This window comes from Pimephales promelas, chromosome 18 (assembly GCF_988280905.1).
Source record: "Pimephales promelas chromosome 18, fPimPro1.hap1.1, whole genome shotgun sequence".
NCBI classification, from domain to species: domain Eukaryota; kingdom Metazoa; phylum Chordata; class Actinopteri; order Cypriniformes; family Leuciscidae; genus Pimephales; species Pimephales promelas.
The window spans coordinates 30,505,606-30,527,522 of record NC_142786.1 but is presented as its reverse complement, the minus strand read 5'-3'; the positions used below and the strand labels follow the sequence as shown (position 1 = coordinate 30,527,522).

Genomic DNA, 21,917 nt, shown 5'->3' with positions numbered 1-21,917 from the left:
TAAACTAGCCTTACTGTAACTACAAGACGCATGTCAGACTTCACACCCAGCGGGGACTTTCCTTTCTTCACTCGTTCTTCGAATCCTTCTCCCTGTGTGCTTCTGCACATAACGCTATATCTTGCAGCCCTTGGCATGCTGTGAATTTGTTTTGTCGTGTCTTGTAACTAACCGCTTTCTTTGACAATTTAATAGATGAACGAAAAAGCCACAGTACTTGAGAGAGGCAGATTTTATTTTCTATTGGACTGAAATTGGGTTGTTATGTCACAGAGAATAAAGTCATCTCTTTGGTTTGTGATAATAAAATGGCCACAACGGCGATATAAAGCACACAGCTGCTGCTATTTTCTCCCTCTCACCCAGTACCAGCGTTTTTATGTTGGTGCGTTTCTCTCGTAAAATTATTCATTTGCTCCATTCAGCAGTATTGGTCCTTTTTTATGTTCAGGTCAATAATGTTTTTGGTTTCGTTGCTGTCTGGGATGCTTGATGTCAACTTTATTAATAGTTGTGATTGTGAACTCGCTACACTGTAAAAGAAATAGATTTTCCAGATTTGTTATCACAACGTTTTTTTTCTTTTGTCAAACCAACTTAAATAGTTTATGTAGTTCAGATAACTTATTATTTTGAGTTTCTGATGATTAAATAAATCTTCTTCATTGTATTAACTCACTTTTTCCAGTTCAATCAACTTAAAATTTTAAGGCAACCAGGTTACTTAATTTTTTTAAGTCAAACCAACAATATTTTTTTACAGTGTAGTCGCAAGTATGTAAAGTTACCCTTAATGATTAAATAAAAGTATTTTGTAAAGTATTTTTTTCATTGTGTTTTTGTGTTTTTGTTTATGTTTTTGTGTGTTTTTTGCTTTATTAGGTTTTTATTTATTTTATTTTTTTATGTAGATTATTTTTTATCGAATATTGACGATAGAGAGAACAGGAAATTATGAGAAAAGAGGACAGGATTTGAAAATGGTTTCTAGCTGTATTCGATCTGACTTGCGCTTACAAGTATCTTCAGAGTTGTTCAAGGCTGGTTTTAATGTGTGTTCAGTCTTTCCACAGATTGTTTTTATTAAGAGAGATTGTTGTCCATTTGTGTGTGTGGCCGACATATGTTTACCTTGACCCCTGTTGGTCTCAATTAATGCTTGCCCATATGTATCCAGGGTGAATAATAGAAGCTGCTAGCATGTGTGTTGTGTTAGTCAGGAAATGCTTCATATCTGTGTGTGTGTGTGTGTGTGAGCACACATGAACTCTACAGGATCTGGCTGGCGCTTCTGCAGTCTGACCTGCGCTGGGTTGATGGGGCAAGAGAGAATTTAATTACAACACTCGTAAAGGACAGAATGGAGGACCTAGATGTGGTTATGGAGTGTGTGCATACATGGTGGATTCAATTACAGCACTCTCAGGTTAACTGAAGGGAACAGGAAAGGTTAGTTGATCTCAGACATCTATGACTAAGATCATGCCCGTTTAACCTACCACACGCTGTGCGGGTTATTCAACGATACCATAGTCCTGTGTGATAAAACACTTCTGTGGCAGCTGTAACTATCTCATAAAGTAGACTCATTTGCATTTAAAAATAGAGGTCATGGAGTGTAGATGATTCCCTGCTAATTATTGGTGAGGCTAATCAAGTAATTAGCATGTCAGTGAGGTAATATTTGTGTAAGGTGTCCATTGTGTATTTATTGGTGGATAATAACCGTTCTTTGCCTGGCGCACTGACAACAATGTCACCGTTGCCATTACACCAATACGAATTCTTCAATGGCGGATGCCGTTGCAGAGCAGGATGGGTGATGGCTGATATAATGCCCATATATATCTTGTGCATTTTGTTTACAGTATTATATAGGCCTATATAATTTAAGTTATTAATTGTAAAAGTTCAACATTTTAATTTAATTTCAGAAATACATTTTTTAATCTACATTTTGTATTTTCTCATGCAATCAATTAGTAAATCTGCTAAAAGTTTCATTAATATATTTGTCGATAATACCTGATACCTTTTTATCACGGCGAGTAATTTTATATCAAATTGAAAATGTATCCCTCTAGTGTTGTAGCCTATATTACACAACATGTCTTTTTATTTAGTTACATAGATGCTTAATAAAGAAATGAGACTTCATCTCATTTATTTATTTATGCATTTATTTTAGATTTATTATTTGTTTGTTTTTTGTATTAAATTTTTTATTTATTTAATATATATATATACAAAGGGGTCCCTAAAATTATAATTTATTATTTGTTTTTTGTTTTTTTTGCATTTCATTTTTCATTTTATATATATATATATATATATATATATGGGTCCCTAATATTATAATACTTTGTCATGGACAAACCATTATTTTTTAATCAAAAATGAAAAGACTGGGATCATTGCAACATTATTTACATGAATGCAATGCTTTATAAACAGTATAGCTGATTTTCTATTTTCTTTTTTTTTTCTTGTATGATCGTCATACCGCACTGCTCTAAGTCACCCTAACCGAAATATCTCTCACATTAATCCTCGCCTCCTGTACGCTTGCTATGTGTCTTTGGTGCAATGTTTCCTCTATAAAGGGAAGGGTGTTTTAGGTGCCTCGACGCCGAGCCGAGTTGCCCTCTTCTTTGTCTTGTGATTGACACGTGGCCCGGTGTGATGCGTCGTGCCAGGCATGTAGGTAATGAAGCGGGGAAACGCTCCTGAAGGGATCGCTTGTTACTCCCTGACAGTTAAAGAACCACTCGCTCTGCCAAGGTGTCCAAATAACAAAGCTGATGTATATTTATGAAGCTTGTTAAAGGTGGAGTGAGCGAGAAAATGGAGGTGAGAGAGCGGAAGTGTCTGATCAGAAAGAGGGCTGGGAGATTGTCATAATGTTTCCCCAGGATTGGGTTGGACTTCTTAGCGCATCTTTAATGTTTATGGTTGAGCTGGTGCTGTTTACGACCTTAATTTTTATTCTTTTATTCTGGAAATGTAACCTCAAGCTGTTTATTCTTGAAGACTCTGCCACAGTAGGTTTTTCCTCCCCTATCTTGTCACGATCAAATCCTGATTCCTGACTAATAAAATCAAGTTATGTCCTAATTTAAACTGAATATTCAGTTGCATTGCATGCATTGTAAATGGCAGTATGGTAAAAAATGATTGCATCCCTAAAGCAGTTCATACTGGCTTTAAATCCCCACTGAAAATGCAATCATCTATTGGATGATCATAAATAACCAGTTGACCAACTAGAAACCATTTTATGTTGCACTAATTTTAGCTGGTTTTCCACAGGGAGTATTCTGGTTTAAGTTACAGCGCTAGTTCAGGATCTCTGGAGTCAGATGGTTTGTGTCAGTCTGTAGAAGTGCAGTCTTGAGAGTTAATAATGTGCAGTCTCTCACTGTTCAGCCCCCAGCTGTGCAATTTGTCTCCCAGCGCATGAGTCAGGAGTGTGGCCTGGCATAAACACCTCGGAAATCTAACGAGATCGTGCCAACCTCAGGAGGGCATCCCAGGACGTGGCGCTTTGTTTGCCCCGCTGCCATAAACCTCTCGCTGAGCAACATCATGGTGTTAGCTAGCGCTCTCTGCTCTGCAGTTGCTGCTTTCTTGCCAATGGTTTGGAAAATATTTACAGCAGCTGTGAGCAGAGAAGCTAATCCTCTAACGCCGTGCTGCGCTCTCATACAGGCCACGCATTGTCCTTGCCCTGTCTGTTCGCTGCTCTTCGTCTTTCTCTTTTCCTGCTGCAAAATGTTTTTCTCCAAGTTCATCAGATCAGTAGTTTTCTTAAAAACACTTAAAAAACGTTGCTTCCATTAAAGGAGAACTCCGGCGAACAATGAACCTTTGGTCTAATAAAACATCGGTGCCTAGTCAATCGTTCTCTGAGATTTGTTTTCTTGATAATCGAATGTAAAGAGATTTATCTCTAAAAACTGTTTAGCGTATAATGCTAGTACTGGGGGCATTTACTAAGTAAAAGAAATCGCTAGTTTATACCACTAACAAGGCTCAAAATAGCCCCACACTAACACAGAAACATACTGAGGCTCCATACATGCAAAACGAAGCATTGGGAACTTTGTAAGTGTACAGACCGTTTAATAAGAAGATACTTTATGAAGACAGTTCACTTCGTGTATACAGGCAGCAGCCATCTTAAAAAATAGTCTCGATAAGTCGATCCCCGAAAGCGGTTCATACAGTTCAGAAGTTCGCTGAACTTCATACAGCTCAGATCACTCAGCACGTCGTTCGGGGATCGACTTATCGAGACTATTTTTTAAGATGGCTGCTGTCTGTATACGCGAAGTGAACTGTCTTCATAAAGTATCTTCTTATTAAACGGTCTGTACACTTACAAAGTTCTCAATGCTTCGTTTTGCATGTATGGAGCCTCATTATATTACTGTGTGAGTGTGGGGCTATTTTGAGCCTTATTAGTGGTATAAACTAGCGATTTCTTTTACTTAGTCAATGCCCCCAGTACTAGCATTATACGCTAAACAGTTTTTAGAGATAAAACTCTTTACAATCGATTATCATGAAAACAAATCTCAGAGAACGGTTGACTATGTACCGATGTTTTATTAGACCAAAGGTTCATTGTTCGCCGGAGTTCTCCTTTAACTCTTAGCATTTTCTTTGTCTGATGACTTTGTTTAAAATGGTTTCCAATTCTGTCCCTGAAGTGTAAGTTATGACTTCAGATATGCCTGCCGGCACGCTGTGACCTACAGAGGCTGATGTCAGCAGCATGGCAAAGGAAATCGCTTTGCTTGAGTTTTGTTGTGTTTGCAGTCTGCAGTAAGTGTGATGAGATTGAGATTGATGAGACTGTAAATGAAAACACGGTTGCATCAGTCCAACAAGTAATTAATTAATATCTGCATCACTGACTAGATGTTTAAATGGCAACCCAGCAAACACAGAACGTTCCCGAATGGTCCCATGAGTTAATTTTTTTGGGAACCAAACAAGAACCTTGTAGCGTTCCATGTAGGTTATTTTTAGGGTCCATTTTTATAACGTAAGGAGAATGTTCCGGGAACGTTCCCTTAACCTTAAGGGAAAGTTCTAGGAATGTTCTGGGAACCTAAAACTAACGTTCCCAGAACGTTCCTAGAACCTAAATTTGTTTGCTGGGAACATAGTTATACACGACACATCATACATGCATACATGTATGTAACCTTTTCACTCTACTAAAAGCATAAAGATACCACAATATGTTTTCAGATATTTAGGAAACATGCTCACAAGTTCACATAATCGTTTCTCTGAAAAACACTTGCTAGAACCACTCACCCTCAGGTCCCACTTAGCTGTCAGTGACAGCTAAATGCCATTTGAAATTTTCCTCTTTAATGATGATTTTTACCAAACTTGTATATTTAAGTTCAGTAATTTCACTTAAATGGCAATGATAATTACCTATTAATTGTTATTTAAGTGAAATTACTGAACTTAAATATACAAGTTTGATAAAAATCATCATTAAAGAAGAAAATTTCAAATGGCATTTAGAGGCTTTTGCATCTGAACTCTTCATATATATATATATATATATATATATATATATATATATATATATATATATATTATGCATGTGTCATGTTTTAATATTTCTGTTTAGCTTTACTTTCAACTTATTTGATTTAGTTGGCAAGGCAACTTTTCTAATTTTCATTAAAATTAAAAACATTAGATGGAAAAAACTTGATGAAATGAAATGAAATATTTGGTAAAAACATATTTGAATAAATACCCCTCGTACACCTGGGTGGTCTAGAAATAGAGATTGAGCCTTCTGAGTTTCCAGGCATATTCCCTATATTGTTGGCTTGCAGTGGCGTATTCTTGTATTTTGCTGATGCTAGTTTTGTTTTTGTTTTTTTACAATTGTCCCAAGTGTTTAAATGCGAATCCCCCAGTATTTTTAGCGCTGAACTGTCAGCACTCACTGATAATGCTAGCGATTTGCAGTGGTTATGAGCATATTTCATACGTTTTATGACTCTGGTTTATAGACTGAAATAATGGTCCAGTTCTTCTGTTATTACTCTGTAAATGGAACTGAGATGTTTTAGCAGAGACGTTTCTTTTGAGTTCTGACTGTCTGAGACAGCTTTGGCCAGTATCAGTAGAAACCTGCTTTTTAGTCCCCTCACGTTCTACACACACACACACACAATGGGAGGACAGAAGGAGATATTGAGAGGAGGGGAGGTCAGCGCCATTGACAAGTGCGTGTAAGACATATTGCTGTGAGCAGGACACTGGCGGCTTGACTTTTACAAAAATTTTAAAAGGTGTGTGCATTTATAACGGAGCATGACACATCTCCCATGTTTTGTCAGCTTAGATAATAAGTGTTAGATAATTGAATAATAAACCTAAATGTGATGTCACTGTTAGTAGTCTGTATCTTCTGTAGTAAAACTATCCCATGTTCTTTAGAGGAACATTTTTAGATTTGAGATTTCAGCATCTTGTTTAACTGGTAGCAGTCCAATTCCCTGTCATCCACTTAAGCTGAACATCCCCTGCCGTGTGTGCCAGCTGATGGCTGCACTTAGCCTAACATATACACTGCCCAGCACAAATGTATTGATTGTACATGATATGGATTTTTTTTTTTTTGAGCGCTCGGAGTCCCTCAAGTTCCTGAATTGACTTTTGCTCATTTTTTTTGAAGTTCTCGTCTTATGCATTGAACAAATTTATAAATGCAACACTTTTGATTTTGCCCCCAACTCAATAATGTATCATTTTGTTCACTGTATTGTATTCCTGATTAGAATGACAAAGTTAAATTGCTTTGTGGAGGATGTGTCACTTTCTTTCTGAAAATAATGCATTTTGTAAGTGGAGTGTTTTAACAGCTGACTTTTGCTAAGCGGTAATAAGCATGCTGTTTACTTGTTTTGTCTTCTTCTCTGTAGTTACTGTGATTTTAGCAAAACCATGTGTTCTCCTTACCCAAACCCTCCGCCGCCAGCTTAAACTCTTACATGTGACTCGGAGAAAGTCATGTTTGTCTGCGTGTGTGTTTCAGCATTAAAAGGACAATGTGTACTTCTTCTTTTTTGTGCATTTTATTATTTAAAATCAATATTTTTATTTCTAAATATATCATCAATGGTGTACAAATACCTCTGCCAATTATCTGACTTGTCCTCATAAACGAAGGATTTATTATCTACACATGGGACGGGTAAGTCCACGGAGGCTTTCATGTAGATCCGCCATCTTGAAAAACTATAATAGCAGAGAGGGACATAAAGTACCAGGCCAACGAGTTTCCACAGCTCGCTTTCGCTCCGAGCCGTCGTGACGTGACTGAACGCAGCAGAAGTGGAGGAGCAGAGCAGTGAGAGGCGTTTTGTCACTGGCCCGGCAAGTTTAAAAGGCGGCATTGCAAATCCTCATCGCCAGAAAAGTCCAAAATAGATCGTAAACGGAAACGTGACCGGAGATAGCTTTTTCCAGGTGGATAGAACTAATGCAGGAGAAGGATTTGTCCTGCTTTCTTCCCGACAGGTCAACGTTACAGTCTTAATTACAAGCTTTTTTTTCATTGTTTGGTTGTGTACTTTATATTATTGACAGATGAACATTTATAGTTAAAAGTTGAGGATATCTAACGATGCATGTACTTCAGAAAATATAACGAATAAAGAAGGCATAAGTTATTACAATAGTTCATGTTTTTCACAGTCAATAATTCATACTGAAACATTCGTTTGTTCGTTAGGTCAAGTTGCTGTTTGTGTGAAATAACGAACCTGTTCACCTAAAGGAACACTCGACTAAGTGCTATTAGAAGACATACTGTCAAGGTTTTTTGGTACATAATGGCTACCATAGATACAACGCCCATTTGAAAAAGCACAATTCGTTTGAATGCAAAATACACTTTCACCACTAGATGGGAGAAATTCCTACACATTGTCCCTTTAAGAGCTTCCACTAACTCTAACGTGCTCGTTAGAGGCCCAAACTGAACAAGGCTTTCTAGGATACATGAAGTTAAATTACTTTTGACCGCTCTAGAAGTTTAGATGTTGCAAGATAAAACGATTTGAAGATTTGAAATCTTTTGTGGTCCTAGGTGACACACACACAGCAGCTTTAACCAGTGTGATCCAGATAGCATATTACCAGGTCAAAACTAGGTCCACCAGCTGGTAGTCAATACCAGTTTAAACCAGCAAGAAAACGGCAACTACCTTGCGTTAGCTATAGTTGGATTTAAGGTATTGGGATGTATGATCAGATCTTGTAAAATTTGATAATTGTTTCGGTAAAACTTTAGACATTCTACTAAATATAAGTAACTATTCAACTACATGTCAACTAACTGTCTTTAGAATATTAGTAGACGGTCAGCTTAATATCTGCTAACACTTTATTTTGTTGGTCCTCCAAGACATTCAACTGACTATAAGTAGCTTGGAGACTACAAGTAAACTTATTCTCCTAACACCTATCTACTACAATATACTAATACTCTAATGAGAGTTGACATGTATTTGAAAAGTTACTTATAATTAGTAGAACGTCTAAAGTGACTATCGAAATAAAGTGTAACCATTGTTTCTGTTTGTTATTTTTCAGCAGAATATATTAATATTTAGGGAGCATTTTCCAAAGGCTTTCAGCTAAATGTTTTTAAAGGATGCTTTTATCAATCAGTTAAGCACAAACTGGTTCACACACTTGAAAATCTGTTTTCCTTCCATCTGTGTGTGTTTGTGTTATGGTGGGTGGCATGGCTGTTGTGGGTTTGTACACATCTTCCTGTGCCACCCAGGAGAAACAAGAGTTGCATTTCCTCTTAAATCCCTCCATGTTGATTACGCTCTTTGATTTTAGCTTTGTTCCTCTCCAACTGCTGCCGGAGTGGAGAAATCTCGGTGTTTATTTATTAAAGGCTTGCACAGGCTGTAGGGCGACATGTCGCATCCATTAGACGATCTGTCATCAAAAGAAAGAATGTGAAGGAGAGGTTTTATAAATTGTGGAAAAAGGGTGCTAAAGGCATGGAGAGATGGGGGTCTAGGGTGTTTGGTTACGGCGTGGTGCTATAAACGCGTTTAGCAGAGCTTCGTTAAGACTTCACACAATGCCGACAGGAACTCTTCAGTTTCATAAGGCTGATCTCTGAACCAACTCCACGAGGCGTTTTCTCCACAAATGTCATCTAAAAAAGGGGGTAGATTTACGATTTAGTAACTAGGCTATGTTATAAAAACAATAGAAGTCTGATGTGTCCTCGTTTGATGTATATAGGTAAACATGCAGTATGCATACATTGCTTTATGTTAGTCAAAGCTACATTTTAATCTCCCTTTATTCTGCTGGTGTTGAGTGTATTGATCCAGTAAGACGATGAGCTCTGATCTAATGTGTGGGGTTTCCTTCCAGTCACACGTCTCTGCCTCTGTTCAGAGCACTCACACTCCTAATGTGTGTGTGCATGCACACACGCACGTACTCGCGCGATCAGCTCGTTGACGATCTGTGTGGTTTGTGAGTACAGGACTTAGACAGTGAATCTGCTCCTGCTTAAATCTGCAGAAAGCCGTGTAGATATCAGCAGAATTCCTCAAAATTCAACCCAATTATGTGTTTATTGCATATTTTTGCTGTTTTAATTAATTGGAAAATGAGTTGATGCGTTTCCCCCCAAATCCCCCCACAAAATGTGGAGTCAGCAGTCTAAATGATCTATATAAAATATATATCACATTGGTCCTACAAAATGACTGAAGTCAGTCTTGTTTGCTTTGTGGCAATGAGATTTTATACTTTTTTATGTGATTTTTGTGGGGAATTATAAAATGCAGGCTCTACTGCAGTGTGGTCGGTGTCTTCAAATATTGAGCTATTTTAATAATCAAGTTAGACTGATTTGAGTGCTTCAACCCTTTTGGGAGTCTTTGGAGCCGTTTGCACATGCCTGCTTGGAAAACTCTGCGTGTTTGGTGGGTGTGTTGGTTTATGGTTTTGAATTCTGTTCAGTCAATTTATGACATCACATCAGAGAAATTTGGTCATAAGGTCACTGTGCTAAGTTCAACATTACATCAGACACACAACTCCCTTCATCACATGCAAACAACCATTCATGTCCAGCTCAAGAGGTCACATGTCTGTTAGATTTGAGAGCGTTCAGGAGGACCACTAGCTGATTCTGAGCTCTCCTTCCTGTTTCTGTCGTATGGTTTAATATTGATCAGTCCTAATTGCTCATGACTGTTTGATGCTATCCTTTTAAACACATGGTCCTTGTTTCATGTTTAAAGTTATTTAAGTGTGTGGTCCGCTGCAGCATGTGACAGATATCAGGCCTGTTCAGCCTCACACTGAAGGAGAGCATTTGGTTAGAATTACTCTGCATTATTACACTGCATTTAGCCTTATATGCTGTTAAAGGAGTAGTTCGTTTAAAAAAAAAAACTTTGCTGATGATAATTTACTCACCCCCATGCCATCCAAAATATCCATGTCATTCTTTCTTCAGTCGAAAAGAAAGTAAGGTTTTTGATGAAAACATTCCAGGATTTTTCTCCATATAATGGACTTCAATGGGAACCAAACGATTCAAGGTCCAAAAGACAGTTTCAGTGAAAACTGTTCAAAGGGCTTTAAATGATTCCAGGCGACGAATAAGGGTCTTATCAAGCGAAACGATCGCTCGATTGTAAAAAAAATAACAAAGTTTGAGTTTTATAAGCTCAAATGCTCGCCTTGCTTTGTTCTGTGATGCGCGTTCGTGACTCTCCTGTTCGAACTCGTTCGTCAAAGTGAACGAATCTTTTCCAGAGTCAACTCGTTCATTTCGTTCGTTGAATGAACCAAATGACAAGAAAAAAAGAGTAGTTAATTTTGATAAACGAGTTCGAACAGGAGAGTCACAAACGCACATCACAGAACAGGGCGAGCATTTGAGCTTATAAAACTTAAATTTGTTACTTATTTATTAAATGAGCGATCGTTTCGCTTGATAAGACCCTTATTCATCGTCTGAAATCGTTAAAGCCCTTTGAACAATTTGCAGTTTGCACTGAAACTGTCTTTTGGACCATGAACCGTTTGGTCATAGTGGGTAGCACCCTAAATAATGTGTATATTTGATGTACACTCAACGGCTAGCCACAAGAGAATACCCATGTACTGTGTGCGTTGCGCCAAATTAATTGCTGTGTCTTGTCAAAAGAGGCCGTTTGCAGTGCTTTTCATTCAGTCATTTAGTTGACTATATTTGTGGAGCATGAGTGAGGGCATGGGGGCAATTTCGAATGCAGCCTACGAGACCTTATTTAGCTTGTTCAGGTGTTTTTAATTAGGTTTGGAACTTCACAGGAAGGTGGCCCTCCAGGAGCAGAACTGGACACCCTTGGCCTATATGATCTTTGATTTACTGCCACATGACTGATCATCATCTAGATTTATCTCTGACCGTGTACCTTTCCATCTTGTTTTCCTTCCCCTCTTTATCTTGGTCTGCTTTTCAGGAGGCTGCTGAGGTACAGATTTGTTGTGTTAATTCATCAGCAAAAGCCTGATGTAGAGAAAACCGTGGGGCCCCAGTTCCGGGTCTGTCGTGTATGGAGGTTTTGTTGATAAAGCCTCTTTTTATTGGACCAGCAGTAGCACTGAAGGTGGCCAGCTCTCTCCTATAACCTGTAATTCACTCTGGCATTTATTTCTGTAAAAAACTAAACCAACTGCTTTCTTATAAATCTAATACATTTTGGTCGGGTCTCCGCACTTGACTGCAGTGTCTGCCGATGACAATTTGTCACTCAAGCATGTTAAGCTTGGTTGTGCTGTCCATCTGCGTGCCAAGCTGATCAGCGGAGCGAAGTTGAAATAACTGTTATCCTGTCTCGACACAGACTTGCTTTTGCAAGCATACCCACCGGACAGAATGAAATGCAGAGGAGTCAGGGGCCCAATCTTTAAATTTGCGATGAACTCCGTCAGTTATAAGCAATTCAACGTATTCAGGATTACCTGAAAGCTACAAGCAAATGAGTTTGGTCAGGGCTGGAGTGAAACTGCAGGAAAGTGGATCTCAAGGGCCAGAGTTGCCTAACCCTGATGTACAGTGTCCATGTACCATGTTTTTTTTTTCTTTCTAAAAAGCGTCTCTAGGCCTGTGCACACCGGGACGAATTTCGTGCGTTATTCGCCAACGTTTAAAACGTAAAACGCCATGCGTAAAAGCGTCGTTTAAAAAGAAAAACGCCTCGGGTTCGTTTTTTTAGTTTGACGCGCTGCGTCAAAAACTATCCGACCAATGAGATTGGCGCTTTTGCTCACGCGTTTGCCGCTTCTGAAGTTACAGTAAAACACAACTTGGGGGCGCTCAAACACAAAACGGTCTTGCCGAGCACACATATGTGAAGATACGGCGAAGAAGATATACACGTCGCCATCTACACAGCCAGGAAGAAATAAGACGAGGAAGATGCAAGGCAAGATGAATGTAGAGCCGCTGTTCTCGTTGGTGCTAAAACATAAATAACTATATGCGTCAGGCAGTGTTGTAGTCGAGACCACCTCACTCGAGTCCGAGTCGACACCGAGTCCATAGAGAGTCGAGTCCGAGTCGAGACCGAGACCAGTGAGGGTTGATTACCTAATTTACTTTTATTTACTTAGAGAAATCCTTTTTTGTTTACTGGATTTACTTAGAGTTTAAAAAATATGATCAGTTTAGGGTAAAAAGGCCACATAGTAGGTGGTGTTAAAAGTAATTTTATTACAATTTGTCATGCGCAGTTGCGCACTAGAAAATCACCAATCACTGGGCGAGTCAATCAATTTAAAGAAATATTTTATTAACATACATTAATAATCATGAAAAATATTTTGAATTGAACTCGAGTGGACTCGGGAATAATTCCGAGTCCTAAAAAAAAAATGTTCGAGTACGAGTCAATTCCGAGTCCAAATGGACACGAGTCCATGACAAGACCAAGACCATTATAATATGGTCTCGAGACCGAGTCCGAGTCTCGAGTACTACAACACTGGCGACAGGGACTACAAACATCTTGAGAAAAGAGAACTGTTATGGAGTGGTATTGCAGAGCAAATGGGTGCCATCTAATGTCAGAGACTGACATTAGACACGCGTTGATGACACGCTTGGGTGTGAACACAAAAATGCGTTGAAAAACGCTGACGAATAACGTGCGCTGATATTCGTCCCGGTGTGTACGGGCCTTTTCTCCATTGAAAGAGCCGTGTTTTCTGCTAAAATATGGATGTAGAAGCATAAGCAAAGTTGCAAGGTTTTCAAATTGCTTCCGGAGGAACATGCTCCAGCTGAACCACTCTTTCGCTCTGGGTTCCCTTGGCTCTGCCGTAGAGAGTGTGTGTTGCGCAGACATTCCAATGCAGTGAAGTAGAGGGTGTAATGGGGTGCCTCTATTGGCCTCCCGCACCGGATCACCTCTCTCCCTCTCTTTGTCGTCCCGTCCATTGCTTTTGCTCAGAGCAAACAAAACAAAAGCACTTTTTTGTCATGGCTGACTCTAGCTGTGCCTCACTCTCAAACCAATCACCCTCAATCTGCTTACGGCAGACCAAACAAGCATAGGCTTATGCAGCGCTGACCCAAATCTTAGGCACTGCTATGTGTGCTTGTTTCTTTTATTCTTCCAACATCTGGAGGACACGTGTAGAGGGAGGAAGAAGCGCTTTAATATTTTGGCTGTTTAAGGCCATCTCACCCCCCCCCCCCCCCCCGGACCCGTCCCCCCCTCTTGCTCTGTCCTTTTCAAGGAATTCGTGTTATTACAAATTTCTGGATGTTAAGAGAAAGATCTCAGTTGGCGCTTGGCCTACATTCTTTGTTGATAAGATCCAGGTCTGTGTGGCTATGTTTAGCGTCTTTCATCTGAACAGGCTTCCAGTGCATTTTTAAAAGAGCCCATTCGCGAGAGTATAGTCCGCTAATGAATCCATTCTCATTACATATTCATCTGGGAAAGAAGACGAATGAACTTACATGCAGATGGAGGAATTCTTAATTTGTCTATCTTCAATGTTAATATGATGTACATTCACTCTACGATCTGATTGACTAATGCTTGGTAGAAGAACTCTTCAGTGTTCAGGTTTCTAAAGGAAAGATTTCGTCATTGGATAGTTTCTGGAAAAGTTTTTTTATTTTTTTAAGCTATCTTACATGCTTATATGTAGGTTCAAGAACCGTGGGATTTTTAGAGTCGGTTAATTTTTGCTGAAAATTGTTTTGATTTGTCATAAACTTAGTGTTGATGGTTTGGCATGCTTAGCAGATTAACGCATTAAAGCATATCCAGCAAAGTAAACCTGTGAATTCACTGAATTTCCTTGAAATAACTCCTGCTAAAAATATTTAGTCAACTTTTTAAATCACCTTGTTAATTTGAGACTAACAGAGCTTTGCCTTGTCTATTGTGGTGTGTGCACGTGCTTCTAGATTCAGTCGCTCTCAGGATATGCTAATGTTGCTGAACAGCCTGTCTGTTTGCAAAAAAGATTGCAATAAAAAGGGAAGTTTCTCTGGCTGTACAATGCATGCTCAATGGCGGCTCTGTGTTCATCTGACCTCGACTGGGTCTTTAAACCTTTCGAAAACGAGACTTTGTATTTACCTAAAGCAAGTGATGCGTGTCTTGTTGGCTGGTGGGGATCTTGTATCCTCATTGCGTATGCCCTCATTGGAATGCTTGAAGTAGGAGCCCCAAGTCTCACTTGGGCCGTCTATGTGATGGGTCCGTGTATGCATGAGTGTGTGTGAATGAGAGACACTTCTCCTCGCTCTGTCACACACCCATGTGCTCCTGGTGCTCATTAACGAAGCTCAGAGCTCCTCCGGGATGGAGCAGAGGGGGTTTTGGGAAGCAGGGTGAGTGTTCGTACGTGCAGCGCGGGTAAGTGGCGTCTCTGAGTTTGTGCCAGCTCTCTGTCTCTCGTCACATCTGAGTACCAGTGCTGCCAGCCAGCTCTGCCAGTCTATGAATGAGCCTGGCATCATCACGGTAACTGCCAGGAACAGTTTTCTGATGCTTGTCTGTCTTACAAACTTGCTTCTGTCAAATAAAACTTAGCTTCCTTTATTAGCCTGGGAAATACAACTTCTGGCAAATTTAGATTTGCTCTGAAAGTTAGTCTGCCAAAGAGCTCATTCAAACCCATTTCCAGTGCGCAAAAATCGCGGCACCAATCAGAAACGTTGGGGCGGGCTTTACACGATGATGACAGCGCGGGGATTTTGAAGCAGATTTTGTAGCCTACATTACAAAGATGGACGCCGCCGTCAGACATCACTCGCTCGAATCAGGTATCACGTCTGTTTTTAAGTGTTTTAAACGTTTCCTTTTTGTTAAAAACTGAGCAAAGAACAACACTCGGAGATGTTTCTCCGCAAACGTCATCTCCTTCATCGCTCTGATTGGTTTTAGGTCTACCCGTGACGTCCGCTGGTGACGCCCCTCTGGAAATGATTTGTCTATGACGCTTTGCTAGACCATATCGCAGTTACGACTGAGAATGGTCTGGTTTTAATCCTTATGATCCTTAACCCAAGTTTTGTAACGGACGCTAGTGTACAGCTGAACACCAGGGATCCCAGACAGCAAACTGACATTTAAATAAACGTGGAAACGACGTCTCTCATGACATCGAAACAATCTGGCATTGATCTGGCATTGTTTTGCTCATCGAATTAACATTGAACCAACGTCAGACGTGGCATTCTTCAAAGCTAAATGAAAATCGCCGCAATTCGTTTGCTTTGCTAACGTTAAAACAACGTTGATTTCAAGTTGATTTTCCGTTAGTTTTGAAGAATGACGCGTCTGACGTTGGTTCAACGTTAATTCGATGAGCAAAACAATGCCAGATCAACGTTGTTGCGATGTCATGTTTCCACTTTGTTTCAATGTCAGTTTGCTATCTGGGATGGGACGGTATGAACATTTCATATCACTATTATAGTGTCCAAAATTATCGTGATTATCAATATTATCATGTTTTTTGAAAATCAACAAACAAATAAGCAGATCTAGGCAGTTTTATAAGCAAGATTCAATTCTGTGGCATTTCCTTCTTTATAATGCCTGTCGTCAATAGAAACACATTATTACACAGCGCACATCCATGCATCACAACGGACGGACGTTATAGTTTCATTCAAGTAGGCCTACTACAACTTGCCGTCTTGCGTCTTCTGTTTTTGATTGTTTTGAAAATGATTTCTTAAATTTAGTAAATTTATTGTTTACAGAGTTTATAATATTGTTGTGATCATCTTGTCTGGACGATTGTTTTGTACGCTGTACAAAATGGATTTAAAACTGGTAAGATTTAACACATTAATCTCAATTCAGTATGTCCCGTGATTATGTGGAAAAACAAAATTTTTGTGCCCAATTATTTCCCATGAGTTACATAGTTTTGGTATTGAGGTCAAGTTAACTTGTCTTGCATTCGCTATACAACACTGGGTGATGGTCACACAAGACGACTCGGCGGATTTGAAGTGCTTCTATTGCAGCGACTTTTTGTTCGGCGGACAGGGTTACCATCCTCGATTTAAATTAAATTTTAAAATGTTTGCGATTTTAATATAAGTACATGGTTAAATATTTGACCGTGCATTTACTTGAGCTACTTAACAGAAATAATGCATGGAATTATAGGCATACTGTAAGTTGTTTAAATTGTGTCTAAACGTGCGTTCATTCAAGTTTGTATACGTGTACAAAGAGAATAGCAATGCTGACAACTTTTTTTAAATTTTTTTTTAACAAGTTTCTGCATAACTTCTGCATTTGAAATAAAAATAGTGAGTAGGCCTATGTGTTTGTGGTCAGTTAGCTGCTCCTGTACCGCATACACACTGCACACGTAGTATGTGTGAAACGAGCGTAAGAGTGACCTTCAAATGCTGTTGAACTGAATTTTGTGTTCAGTTAGCTAGCTATAACATGTTGACAGTGTTATTAAAGTTTGGCTTACTTGCTCAGTAAAATTCTCTACAAAAGATGACTAGAGTTGATGAAAGCAAGTCGAACATTTTATGCAGACACCCGCTATAAAGGCCACTGCATCTAGACATAACAATGTGACACATTGACATTATGCACATAAACTTTTTTTAATGCGCAATACTTCAATTGTTTTATGACATTTCAGATTATAGAAGCAGTTTTCAATATACTCTCATACTGTAAAAGATTCATTAAAATTAGAATCATGACAGGATCCATAGTAAATGGCCATTTCAATTCATCCCAGTTCATTGAATTCCAAAGCCAAACTGTCACTTGTAAAGGAGACGTGTAAAATTAGCACTAAATGTAAATTGTGTATATATGTTCCTGAGAGATCTGTTCTGAGATCAGCCTGTTTAATTGCCATTTGTTCATATCAAAACTTTGCAATTAGCTTCTACTCTGACTCCTAGAAGCCTTGTCAGTTTGCACATCAATGGACGCTACAAAACACCGAATAGCTAGTTGTGCATAGACTTGTCATTTTGTTTTAACATTGAGGGAAATCGTTGTTTTCATTGCAGTCTATTGAGTCGGACTGCGCTCTGTTAACACCAGTATCCAGCTCAGCATTTTCTTTCCGAGCTGGAATGCTATATGTAGCGCAAGAAGGAAATAACTGTGGCGGTTTGCCAGGCTTTGAGAAAAGGGGGGCGATGGAGGGTGGAACGGAGAAAAGAAAACAAACTTGAAGGCAAAGGGTTCGTGGTCGGCTCCCAGAGTTGAGAGAGGAGATTTTCAGACGGAGAGGTGTGTGTGTGTGTGTGCTCTGAGCAGTAATACTCTATTCAGAGAGCAGCGCTGGCTCGACGCCAGACTGCGAGGTGATAGTGAGCGCGGGATAATTGCTGCCTACCCAGCAGCCTGCTGGATTGTGCTCTTGGGATCCAGTGACAGCATCACGCCTCTGAGCGCTTCAGCCCACCGCGCCGTCTGTACGCACACTCGCACGCTGTTATCATTGGACCCTGCCCACGGCGCATTAGAGCAATGTAGTTGATTCTTTAAACTGACTCTTGGAATCATTTGCTAATTCTTGTGTCTCCGAGAACTGTGCTGTGGTTGAGCTGCGGCTTTGCATGCAGGCTATTTTGAGCCGCGCTTTGTCTGTGTGCAGGTGTGTGTGTGTGTGTGTGTCGCGCTAACACGCTCTGTCTGTGTGCAGGTTTGTGTGTGTGTGTCTCTAACGAGGTGCTCTGGTGGTTTCACACACCACACGCCCAATCAGCTGCTGTCAGGCTTTTGCAGCGCATCAGTGCGTAGAGTATCGAGGTGTGTGTGTGTGTGTGTGTTTGTTGACATGTCTGCTGGGAGATCTGATGTTCACCTGTCAGTGTCAGCCCCCGCACAGGAACTCATGCACATGCACACACTCCCATGTCTTTTGTTTCACTAAGCCCCGCCTTCTTAACCCCACAGGAAACAATGCCACAGTGCAAACCTTACATTTCTAATTGGGCATTTCCTCAAGATTTGGCCAGATTTATGTTTAGAAATCAATAAACTGGCAAAAAAAGTTAGTTAGCGGTGCTTTCTGAATGTTTTATGTCTTTTATAATAAATTGGTGTTCGTTCAATAGTTGTTTTAGCTACCTAATCCATATTTATCTCATATTTTTTTTGTCACTGTCGCGGTTTTGACTCCTAAATTCTTGTCATGTCTTGGACAAGAAACATGACTATATGTTGCTTCCCGGCTGTCTTTAACGATGTGTGTGGAACAAGGGGGAAATTCATCCATCAGCCGGAAACTGAAGCCTCACGGGAGCCGCCATTGTAGCAAAACGTCACCTGCGGTTAGCATTCACCTGCCGCGAATACCTTTACATCTGAGGCGTCCAAAGACTTCATTTGTCCGTTATTTATTTCCAAAGAAACACGACAATGTATAAAAGGGTTCATTACTTTGTATCTTACGTTACGGCCCCGTAGAAGCCGTTTTTGTAAAAAATAGGCTAACGATTGCGTCATAACCACGCAACTTTCTGTCGCACAATAGAGACATTACCGTATAGAAGCTCGCAGGCAATCTTTTACTGTCTATGAGGCAATCAAGGGGGCATGGAGGCATAAAGTCAAGGGAGAAGCCCATAGATAGAGAGTCCATAAAAGCAAGGGGACAAGATATCTCAACAACGTTTTTGAGGAATTAGGTGATTCAGATTTACAAGCGTCAGACTATCATCACGCTCAGTTTGAGCCTGCGCAGTCGCTCAGACATGAAGTGCAATAATCAGGCTTCAGTCTTCTCCATTAAATCAATGGGGTCATCCATTTCTTTTACTGAAAATCCTTCTGAACACCACGGCATTGGCATCTCCTGGCATTGCATCTACACCCTAGCATTGTGGAAGCAAGTTTAGCACATGCAGTCACCACTTACATTTCCTGAAAATGAGTCTTGTTTGGTGTTTTTGTTTTCTGTCGGACATCAAAGCATCACACAAAGATCTCTCTTTTTCAAAGATTTAATTTAGTAACTGTTAACAAAGGTCAAACTGTTAACAAAGGTCAAAATGTTGTTTTGTGTGTGTGCGTGTGTCTGACATGCTTCTCTTTTAGTACAATGACTGTGAATAACACAACAGCAAGGGAATGTCTGAAGTTCCCCTCTTGAGGCGAGCGCTCTAAGAGAGAGGAAGCTGTTATTGTCTGTGTGGGAAATAAACTGTAATATTTAACTGTTTCTCCGAATGTTAACAAGTGCATGTGCCACCTATAGTGTCTTTCATCTCATCTATGATGAATTCCACTGAAACTTATATAATAACTTCATAATTTGCTACAGTGTCAAATCGAGCAGATTGAAAGTGAATGATTGAGTCTGTTTTGGTTGCCTTGTCCTGATAGTGCATTACGTTAATAATCATTACTAAAATATACGCAACTTAGTAATTTATTCAAGTCCTTCCATATAAATTCACCTTTGCTGTTTTGTCAAATCCTACACTCTTAGAAGAAAAGGTTCTACATAGAACCTTAAAAGGTTCTATCAGTGCTACATATTTGGAACCCCTCAAATGTTCTATACACTCTTAAAAAAGGGTTCCTTTGGGTTCTATATAGAACCTTTGGCTTCCATACTTGGCCAATAGAACCTTTTACCAAAAAAATAGTTCTATATAGAACCATTTTGGAGTTCCATATATGAAGCGGGGGATGGTTCTAAATAGAACCATTTCTTCAAAAAGTGTAATTTTTGTACATCAGTTTTATGACCAAGTCATTTTGTAGCTAATGTATTACAGTTGCTGTCAAAGCTTTAAATATTTAATCTATTAATGATAGTGTGATTTTAATCGTTCAGGATTTTATAACATAGGTATTCACAGCTTTCTGAACCTCTTAAGACCTTTAGGAGAAGAATCGTGATGATTCCTGGCACTAATTGTAATTTTAATTGTTGCCATCAGCTTTTGTGCAGGATTTTGTACAGCTTTTATAACATGGCTATTCACAGCTTTCTAACCCTTTTAAGACCTTGCTTTAAGAGAAGAATCGCGATGACACTAAATTTGGCGAGCGCACTACAGTTTTAATTATATATTAAGTAATAGTACTGTTTGGGGAAGGTTTGCAGTTTAAAGATTAACTTCTCTAGCACACTTTTGCTATTTATAGCATGCCTGTGAGAACCTGACCTGTGTGAGTCTTCTTCCAAATGATTCTATAGATAGATCCAGAATTGTTATCGAGGATTGTTGTCTGGAAAGGAAATTGTATTTTTTTTGGAAAGGAAGCTCTTGTCTTTGTTCCATTCTTAAAATCTTTCCAAAAGATGATGCACTTTTTGAAATAGTCCAAGATCAAACAAATAATGGATTTTAAAGAATAGGGGAAATGATGTCATCATGAACCTATCACAATAACACAATTTGATATTTGGTGTAGAAGTGCGTGTTTGTGGACATTTAAGTGCGAGACACAACAGGAAAAGTGCTGTAGATTGATTTTATTTATTTACTCGAACAGCTGCATTGTTTTTCTCTACTATAGTGCTGATCATCTCTCTCTCTCTCTTTACAGGATGATAATGATGGGATGCCGTGGTCGGAGGAGCGAGTGGTGCGGAAGGTGCTCTATCTCTCACTGAAGGAGTTCAAGAGCTCGCAAAAGCGCCAGCTCTGTGACGGCCTCAGCAATGGGAGAAAGGGACCTAATGGTAAGACACAGTTTCAATGGTTTCTTCGCTGAGCATAAAACACTTAGGTTAGCCCTCAAACCATATTCACTTTATAGCCCTTAATCCTGTAATTGTGGATAAATGTGGGCACAGAGGGCTCAGGTGTGATCCTAATTTTTATTTATTATAAATGTTATATCACTGTCTTCGATAAAGTTTTGTCTATCCATTTATAGTGTTGTTTTTAATTTTGGGGGTATTTTTGAATTTATTTACTTCAAAAAGTACCATATTTTCTATGTAAATTATGCTTATTTTTTTTTAATTTATTTTTTTTTAACTAGATTAAAATGTCATTCTCAGTTCTTAGAGCTAAAACCTAAAGATGAAGCGACTTTGCGGTCTAAAATAATTTTGGCTTATTTTAGAGTGCTCTAAATTACAGTTTTTCCCATTCATTTCTATGGGTGCCCATTTTTGACCCAAATACAAGATTGAGGAGGTTTTTTTTTCACCCACTTAACATTGAAGAATTGAGTCCAAAAAAAATTGTGTGTGTTCAGGAGGCAAACTTGTAGCCAAGTCTTGTACTGCTCAGATCAAGGGAAGTATTTTTTAAAAATAAATCAAAACTATTTTGCCCACATTTGTCCAGAATGCATTTTTAGGGTCAAACTGTACGTTTTTGTTCAGTTTTTCACCAGTTTGGT

The 21,917-nt window shown here is 39.3% G+C and overlaps 1 protein-coding gene across 1 annotated transcript in view; it reads left to right on the top strand.

Moving 5' to 3' along the window:
* The window catches only part of jarid2b (jumonji and AT-rich interaction domain containing 2b), a 130,510-nt gene that overhangs the window by 43,050 nt on the left and 65,543 nt on the right, over positions 1-21,917 (top strand). The window contains exon 2 of the mRNA XM_039680609.2: positions 21,111-21,246. Coding sequence (XP_039536543.2) covers positions 21,111-21,246 — 136 coding nt within the window. The remainder of the gene's footprint in view (positions 1-21,110; positions 21,247-21,917) is intronic.